We start from the raw sequence: 9,231 nt of genomic DNA, 5'->3' as shown, positions 1-9,231 counted from the left end.
TCTATCTATCTATCTATCTATCTATCTATCTATCTATCTATCTATCTATCTATCTATCTATCTATCTATTTACAATAAGAACATGGTTTACAATTATCTGCTTCCAGGATTTTTTTCTTTTCTTTCTCTAACCTATAGGCCCAGTCCCATTTAGCTGTGAGATTCAGCAGGTAGGAGGTGACCTGCTCAAATAATGGGAATTACAATATTTTTTGGATGCAATCTCCAAACATTAAGACCCATTTGTAGGTGGGAGGCACTGACAATTGTAAGCATTTGCAAAATAAAAATCAGAGTAGGTTCTGTTCTTCTCTTAAGATCCTTAACTTCATGTTAGATACTTGAGGTGATGACAGTTCTTAGCAAAATTATTCAGTTAGAAAGTTTGTTAAAGTTCTGTTTTCTTTCTAGGCCTGGAATAATAATTATTTGTATTATGGTCACAGACCAGCATTTCTAGGATTAGAATATCTGCTGCTAATAGGTTAAATGAGAATAGGAGTTTACAACAATACCGGGGAGCCTTATCATGCTGCTCCTAAAATGAACTGTGCCAGTCTGTGATATCTGTGTGTGCATATGCACACATCATGCTGAATTCTTGATAATGCCTATCTAGGAAACAATTTTTTTTACCTAAATATATAAAACTATTCTATATTTAGAAATAGCCTAGCAATTTATTATTGCTGCCCTATACACTTTTATTCAAAACAGTGTCTACTTATTTCCAGAGAAATTAATGTTCCAAATAGCTAAGAACTAAAATCAAAATCTAAGTAGCACCGCTCAGAAGCACGTTCCATTGAGTTCCTTCTGAAGAAATATATGAGAATATTAGCTGCAAGTCATTAATACAAATAACTAATAACATTCATTGTTAAATGAGAAATTTTAAGGCCTATCCTGAGTTAAGGATAAAAACAAAAATCCCATCAAATCAAACCAAAATCTTGTTAACCAGACTAAATAATCAATATTTAACCAGACTAAATAATCAATATTTTTTTTACCGCAAACATGGAAGAAAAGGATTTCAGGTACCAAGGGAAACAAAATGAAAGAGCTCACTGCCAAGAGGCATTGGGGAAGCTAAGTATTTATAAATGTGATTAATCCAATCCTGCTGGTGTCTAGGTATGGAAGTTGGATTGTCTTTTGGCTTATTTTTCAAGGGCTGGATTACAGATCACTTGAAACTTCATTGCCACAGCTATAGGAGTAAGGGATGATGGCTTTAAACCAGCAATTTTCACCAGGAGTATTTTGAAATGGTGTGAATTTTAATGGAGGGCATTTAAGTTTTTCATTCTTAACTCAAATCTAAACAAGGATGTTTTGGACCTGAGGCAGGATGAGGAGGTGGGATTCCACAGTGGATGGTAAAACAGACAATGGCCTTTAAAATCTGAGGGGAGGGGTGTGTTTTAAACTTCCTTGTACCAATAACAATAATGGAAGTACTACATGGGGGGGGGGTGAACCACCTTTTCACTTCTGATCTGTGGGTTAGTTACATACAACTCTTCCCAATAAATAAATAAAAGAGAGGAGTGTTGGATGGGACCTCTGCTGCAAACACCTTATTTGCTTGTGCAAACTAACCCTAAGATGTAGGAAGGAAAGAGCTGCCCTTTCAGAATGACTATATCTCCTCTACTTTTGAAGAACAATCAGCCCCCTTGAGGAACCAGTGCAGTCACCAGACTGGTACCGTAGACTGAGATTTTTTCCAAGCTGGGGTCCCCCTGATGCCTTGGACTACAACTCCCATCCCTCTCATGTAATGGGCCATTGCTTTCTTTGGTTTGTTGGGACAATGGGCGTTCAATGTGGCCTATCTCAAAGTGCCACTGGCTAGGAAAAGATCCATCTGGAGCCTTCCCCATTTAAAGCTGGTTAAGTGAAAGTTGGGGTGGAAAAGGCTGGGCCTAACACCTTGTTCTGTTTAGGGAGGAAGGCAGCCTGCATCTTCGGGACAGTCACAGTTGTCATTGTCACGGCCCTTTGGGGAAAATGCTGGTGTGGGACAGTTGCAGCAGCTCCATCTGCAGCCCCCAGGCCTGGAAGGACTGCTGCAAGCAGCCTTGGAAGGTCCTCCTTCTCTCAAAGCTGGTTGAAATCTTAGCTTGTTCTGGGCTAAATCATTATTTCTGTTTAAATGAATTGAAGCAAGTCCTATCGTTTTATCTGTATAAAAAGCATTGCATCTCTTCTGCTTTCCTTTACTTGTAGGTAGGCATCATTCGTATTTAGAGGTGACATAATCTCCAGCTTTGACTTTGTTTCAAAAAAAATACAGTAAAGTAACAGACATGTCCCACAGGAGTCTTCTCAAAAGCCAGCCAGCTGCGTTCGTTAGGTGGACTTAAAGCTTAAGAGAGGTTCAGGCATTGAAACACTTGGGCTGGTTTCCTTAGCCCAGGGGTCTGCAACCTTGATAACTTTAAGACTTGTGGACGAGGGGGGACATGATAGCAGTGTTCCAATATCTCAGGGGCTGCCACAAAGAAGAGGGAGTCAAGCTATTCTCCAAAGGCAGGACAAGAAGCAACGGGTGGAAACTAACCAAAGAGAGAAGCAACCTAGAACTAAGGAGAAACTTCCTGACAGTTAGAACAATTAACCAGTGGAACCACCTGCCTCCAGAAGTGGTGAATGCTCCAACACTGGAAGTTTTTAAGAAGAGACTGGACAGCCATTTGTCTGAAATGGTATAGGGTTTCCTGCCTGAGCAGGGGGTTGGACTAGAAGACCTCCAAGGTCCCTTCCAACTTTATTATTATTATTATTATTATTATTATTATTATTATTANTAGTAGTAGTAGTAGTAGTAGTAGTAGTAGTAGTAGTAGTATCATTATCATTATTATTATTAATCATTGTACAGTCAGCCAGATGTTCAGACTGGATTTGGCATTTTTGTCTACCTATCGAGTCCTTACCAAGGACCTGGGATAGGCAGATGTTGATGTTTGATGGTATTACAGATATTATCGCAGGATGGAAACAGTTTCTAGTAAGGCCACCTTTTGCAATTGACTAATGGCAAATTTGTCAATGCCAATGGTGTTCAAGTGGTGCCCCTGTTGTTTTGGGATTGTTGTTGTTATATTATTATTATTATTATTATTATTATTATTATTATTATTATTATTATTATTATTATTATTATTATTATTATTATTATTATTATTATTATTATTATTATTATTACTACTACTACTACTACTACTACTACTACTACTACTACTTACTACTTACTACTACTTCAGCTCCCAGAATTCTGGGAGCTGAAGTCCACAAGTCTTAAAGTTGTCAAGGTTGTGGACCCCTGCCTTAGCCAGAGGTGTGTTTGCGAGTCCACTCAAGGGTGTTGTGTGCTTCCTCTTTCCCCACTTAAAAGAGAGAGAGAAGAAAAAAAAAACCAGATCTAGCCAAAGGAGTCCTGAGCCTAGAATCAGCCCAAACCCAGGCGCCTCCTGATGAACTAAGCAACCTGCCCGATTCAGGGGTTCGGGCGTCAGCTAGATCGAGAAGGAAAAGAACGGCAGAGGCGTCGGGAGCGCAGCGCATTACTCAGAGCGCAGCTTTCTTTCCCACCCTATTGTGAGCTTCGGACGGAATACTGGCGGTAGTTCCAGCGGGGCCGTTTGTTTCCTCTCTTCCAGATCTTGGGACCGAAGGATTCTTGGGGGTCCGCCGGGTCTTAGCTTGGGGGAGGCCTGGTCCCCGGAGGAGCCAGTAAAACAAAAGCAAAATTCAACTTTCTCCCAGCAGTCGCGCGGCACTTTCCGGGTGTCACTCCTTCCCACTTCCCGAGGCAAAAAAATAATAATTCCAGGGGTTAGCCAGATGCGTGGGAATCCGTCCCGCTGGAAGCTGCAGGGCCGCCTTCCTCGGCGAGAGAGAGAGAGAGAGAGGCCGGCCCGTTCACACGAAGCTTTTCCTAGCGAGCCCGACCGGCCTCGGCGCCGCTAAATCTTCCTCTTCTAACTTTTGCTTTCGTGGTTTAGGGGGTCGTTTCGGCCGATTTTGGGAAAGGCGTATAAAATATCTACACACGGGGAGGGGGGGAGTCGCGTTCGGTGCAGGACCCCCGCGAAAGGAACTTGTTTGCTGCTTCTTCGGATGCGGGTGCCAAAGATGCGTGGTCGCCGACGGCTCGGGGGGAGCAATTTCGGCCAGGGACGAGTAAAGGCGGGGGAGCAAAGCCACCCAAGCGGGGATGCTGGGGCTGGTCTGGTTCCTGCCCCGGCGCTTGACCCGGGAGCATTTCCTCTGCGGAGCGTTTTCGATGCCCTTCCATACTTTGGGGGGTCCATGGCTTGCGATCTGGCCTCGTCGGCAGCTCACGAAGGAAACCCGGGATAGCTTTAGACAGAGAGTCTTGGGGGGCGCCTTAAAATTCACCCCGTGTATCTTTGCAGGAGCCCTCGAGGTTCACAGCGCCTTGGTCGGACGCAAGGAAGGAAAGACCCTCGCCCATTCCAAATACAGACCCCGGTTTCTTATTTACAAATTTTTATTAATTTTCAAATAAACAAGTTCTTAATACAAATATGGTGCACATCATTAAAAAAAAAAAACCTATTGAATATCATATTTTCAGAGGTGATCGGCAGTCCCCCCCCCGCATCCACCCTCTCTTTCACCCTTCCTACCTACTTCCCTCTTCCTTTCCTCCCCTCCTACCCACACCTCTCTCCTCTTTCTCTTCCAACTACCCTACACATCCCACTTCCTTCTTTTCCTCAACCTTCGGATGCAGTTTGGGGGTATCTTCTATCCAGTTTAGCAGTCCAATGGCTGGGTCACACCCAGCGGCGGGTGACTCTCTCAGCCACCCTTTCCCCATTATTTCCCTCTTCCTTTCCATCCCTCACCCCATTCCCCCGTGCGTAATATTGTCCTCTCCGAAATGTATTCCCCTTATGAGAAATGTGAGCAAGAAAGAGTACGAGATGTCTTTAGGAAGCCGCAAGAATCTTCGCTGGGTACATACCCCACTCTTAGGCAGACGCGTTAAAAAGGCATTTAGTCCCCCAGAGGGGGGGGGACGTTCCAAGAGAAGCTGATTTTCTCAACCCCCTTAAGGGAATTTATATTTCCAAGTGAACACTATAGTCTGTTTTAAGCGCTTAATGCGAAGCACCGACCGTTGAATTAGAGACTCCTGTTAAAGAGAGAAGACGTGGTTTTTGAACCCCGAGCGTTTTTTATTTATTTATTTTTAAGCAGTCCAATCTCCCCCAAATTGGCATCATTTTCAGAGAGAGAGAGAGAGAGAGAGAGAGAGAGAGAGAGAGAGAGAGAGAGAGAGAGAGAGAGAGAGAGAGAGAGAGAGAGAGAGATGTTTCCCCCTCTAGCAAGAAAATAGCCTTTTGAAAAGTCACCAGAGTTACTGTGGTGCAAATTTCCAAGGACTACATTAAAAATAAAACGAAACCTGAAAGTACATCGGCATTAAGTGCTCTGGCTCGATTAGATGAGATTGTTCGTTTGCTTTGCGTCAAGGTGGGAGTAATGCAGGTAAATCTATGGGTGTGGGCACGCGCGCGCAGAAAACGATGGTTGTTGTTAGTTGCGAAGTCGTGTCCGACCCATCGCGACCCCATGGACAACGTTCCTCCAGGCCTTCCTGTCCTCTACCATCTTCTGGGGTCCATTTAAGCAGAAAACGATAGGGGCACAAATAAAGTCTAGTTTGATGTTCCGCTGGATAAATCTCTCTTCAAAGGAACGGCCACGTCCGTATTGCTGTGACTTTTTGAAATAGTCATCCTTGCATTGCAATATTCAAAGCTATTTTTTAATTAAAAAAAAAAAACATTTCTCCTAATTCCAGATTGCTTTTGTATTTCAGTCCCAGGCGGCTTTCATAATTCATTGAACTGCATATTATTATTTCTGGGACTATTTAAAATTCAGCTCTGATTTCACCCAATCAGAATGGGTTAGAAATATTTTCCACCTTGGCTGTATCTACCAGTTCAGGTAAAGAATACGGGTGGGTGCCCTACACTCTTCCCTAAGTAGGTAGGGGAAGAAGCCTCCAAATATAATGTAGGAAGGAAGGGGAAGGGAGGAAAGACGGGCATCTTTTGTTCTTGGAAAATAAATTAACCGGTCAGCCAACGCAACCGCCCCCCCCCCAGTCAAATTTGTCCAAACACCTTTGCGCCACTTGCAAACAAGATTACGGACCTGCGAGCCTCGTGTGGGGGACAGTTTTGCAAAGCTGGAGCTTAAGGGAAAAAGGAGACAAAAGCCCCTTGCAAGCATGCGCCCGGCTTGGCACCATCCAAGCGGCTTCGGCCTAAAAGAGTTGTGTGCTGTTCTGTTTCAGGTCTTATCCAAAGGCATAAGATGAGCGGGCGGGTTTTCCCTCTGGAGGACGCCCGCCCGGCTTCCTTGCTGGCCACTGCGAGCACCGCAGCATAGGCTTCAGGACAGGGTGGACCATGAATGTGCTTTTCTGCATCCAAACAAAGAGTTAGAGAAGCAAAGGATGCCAAGCAGTGAACTTCTGAGCAAAGTGGAAGCAGTTTCCCTTCAAACAGAGACAGCTTCTCTCCAAAGAAGCTCTTTGGAGCGAAAACCTGGATGCGCGGGTCTTTAGTAAACGGCGTTTAAGAGAAGGAGGACAATGGGCACTTTATGCATAAACGTGGGCCATCATCCAAAGTACGGCTCAGAATTTAAGACAATCCGATAGATGGATACTCTCACTTAAAACGGTAAAATTAATCAGCTAACAAAAGAACCCCAAGACTTTGTCCACAAGCCTGGTTTGCTTCTTAGTTCCATTTATTGGATCGTTGACTCCATCGACAAACTATTATATCTATCCCTCGTGCAGCGATAAGGGGTGGTTCAGAGGAATCACATCCTCTTTCAAAGACGAGGGGTGACCGAAAAAGGCCCATCGGGTTCAAGCATCAGCATCTAAAGGGAGGGTTAAGGCAGACTCTGCCAGCCCGCCTGCCAATGGGTTCTCACAATACACTTTACCCGACCAGTTTAGAGACTTCGCGGCTGCAGGAAAAAGAACGCTAAGCTTGATCGGCGTTGAACCTGGTTAGTTTGTTTTGGGAGAACAGGCCACTGAAAGCAGGCTAATTCAATAACTTGAGCATTCAGCATAGGGGGTTAGATGGCTCAAATCTCTAACGGAGTCGGAGGCGCTTTCGGGGAGCCGAGCTTACGTTAAAACTAATAAACGCCAGCCTTACGAGGAGGGGGGGGGGCGTTAGAAGTCAGATAGTTCCAACTCCTTGGGGTTTCGCGTCGGGAATAGTTAACCGCGGACGTGCAACTCGTTGTAGCTCCAACGCGTCTCTTGTTAAGAATCAGACCGTCCCTCTCCCGGATCAGACATCGCCATTTGGCGCATTTTGGCTTAGCTGCCCTTCGCGACCGGTGCAGCTGGCGCCTTCGCATCTCCGTGGCCCTTCCGTTGGCTTCGAGACCACCAAAAGTGAAATAAAGTGCCCGCGCGGAACAGGGGAGAAAGTTGCCACCTTGCTGAAATGGCAAAGATTTCGGCTTATTTGAAGAATCATTCAAATGAACAATTTTTATTAATATGGAGAAGATGGATTGTCTATATTCAAAAGAAGCACAGAGTGGTGGAATATAATTTAGACTTTTAGTAAACTCGTTTTTCTTGTTTTTTAATATATTTTACCTACTCATGTAGAAAAATATACTTTGTGGAGTTAGAGATTTTAATATTTGTTTGCTTATATTTGAATATTATCCTGGGATTAGGTTTGGGAAGTCCGGGGTGGGTGGGTGGGGGGTGAGGGTTTTTTCTATATTGTATTGTGAAATATTTGTGTTGTTTTTTTTAATGATGAAAATAATAAAATTTTATATTGAAAGTTGCCCAATGCGCCTCTTTCATCCCTGAGAAGCGCTGCTCCCTCAGACCCCCCCCCCGCAAAGTGGGGACTCCGACCAACGGGACGACCAAGACCCGCCGTTTATAGGGTTGCCAGGTCTGCTTCCCAAAAATAGCGGACAAGCGGGGGGAGGGGGGGTTAAGTAGTAAAAAAAAAGTAGACTGTACAGCTTTAGATTGCGTACCATTTCATCATAAAGCTTTTGAATCAAAAAAAAGTGTCCACTATTTTGTGAAAAAAAAATAGTGAACATAATGTGAAAAAAGTGGACTGTCCACTCAAATAGTGGACACCTGGATCGGGCATCTCCCCTTAAAAGGAAGCCCTTTGGGATAAGCCGGTGGAGTCGCCAGATTCTTAAAGCCCGATTTCCACCCTGCTCCGGGTTCACTTCGGTTAAAAGCAAACGAAAACACCCGGGCTTACCTTTCTGAACTCCCGGCCCCAGCGAGCCCCACGTCTGGTTTTTGCCTTCTTTGAACAAAGTTTCCCCAACCGGATCTGCAGGAAAAGAGGGAAGGGGTCGGGAGGCGAGGAGCACAAAACACCCCGAATCGGAGCCGATCCCCACCCGCAGCTTCGGTCAGCTCATCCTTTCGGCGGGGGGAAAAAACGCCGTTCCCCGGAGGAGCCTCGCCTTCTTCCTCGTCCCCCCCGCCGCCCGCCTGCCCGCCCGCCTCTGCCGCTCCCCCGCCTCCCCGCCAAGCCGCTATGAAGCCAGGAAACGCGTCCAGGAAAAAGGAAATCCGACTTCCGACGGGAGCCGTCGGGGCCGCTTTAAAGAGGGAAGGCCAAGGCGGCTCGGCGCGCCTGCCAGCGCCTCCCGGGTAGCAAAGAGGCGATCTGGGGGGTGGGGAGGGAGGGAGAAAAGGGGTCCGATTCCCTCGGCGGAAAGCTAGCCAGGCCAGGCCCGGGAGGAGTTTGGAGCGGCTGGGCGGCCGAGCCCGCGTCTGCCCTACCTGGCAGGTACATGTTGAGCAGCAGGGTCCGGGCCGCGCCGCGTCTCATGGCAGCTCTGCGCGCACCCCGCGCCCGCGGGGGGTATTATGGCCTTCGCCCGGGAAGAGGGTGGCTGCGGCTGCGGTTGTTATTACTCTGTATTGCCGTCGCCGCCACCCGCGGAGGCCGAGCGCAGGTTCGGGAAGGGGGGGGGGGGAGGAGGGGCCAGATGGGGCGGGGGGAGCAATAGCCTGGCAACGCGCGAGGGGCGCGCGCCTGCAATTTCCTCTGCGCTTTAATTAAAGGCGCGGCGCGGGCGCTTATCGGCCCCATCAGACTTTAATAAAGTTTCCCCCGTTAAAGATCGCCGTTTCTATGGAGAGAG

General features: G+C 46.5%; 1 protein-coding gene across 1 annotated transcript in view; it reads right to left on the bottom strand.

The window, feature by feature from the left end:
- Positions 1–8,922, bottom strand: part of FEV (FEV transcription factor, ETS family member) — a 14,631-nt gene extending 5,709 nt beyond the window's left edge. Inside the window, exons 1-2 of the mRNA XM_015820498.1 lie at positions 8,867–8,922; positions 8,334–8,408 (exon numbers count right to left, since the gene is read on the bottom strand). Of these exons, the coding sequence (XP_015675984.1) occupies positions 8,334–8,408; positions 8,867–8,915 (124 nt within the window). The 5' untranslated portion in view covers positions 8,916–8,922. The remainder of the gene's footprint in view (positions 1–8,333; positions 8,409–8,866) is intronic.
- Positions 8,923–9,231: the final 309 nt, after the last annotated feature.

Source organism: Protobothrops mucrosquamatus, unplaced genomic scaffold, assembly GCF_001527695.2.
Source record: "Protobothrops mucrosquamatus isolate PMUCROS unplaced genomic scaffold, P.Mucros_1.0 scaffold1133, whole genome shotgun sequence".
Classification (NCBI taxonomy): Eukaryota; Metazoa; Chordata; class Lepidosauria; order Squamata; family Viperidae; genus Protobothrops; species Protobothrops mucrosquamatus.
The sequence above is the reverse complement of the archived record's forward strand: the minus strand, read 5'-3'. Positions and strand labels throughout refer to the sequence as shown.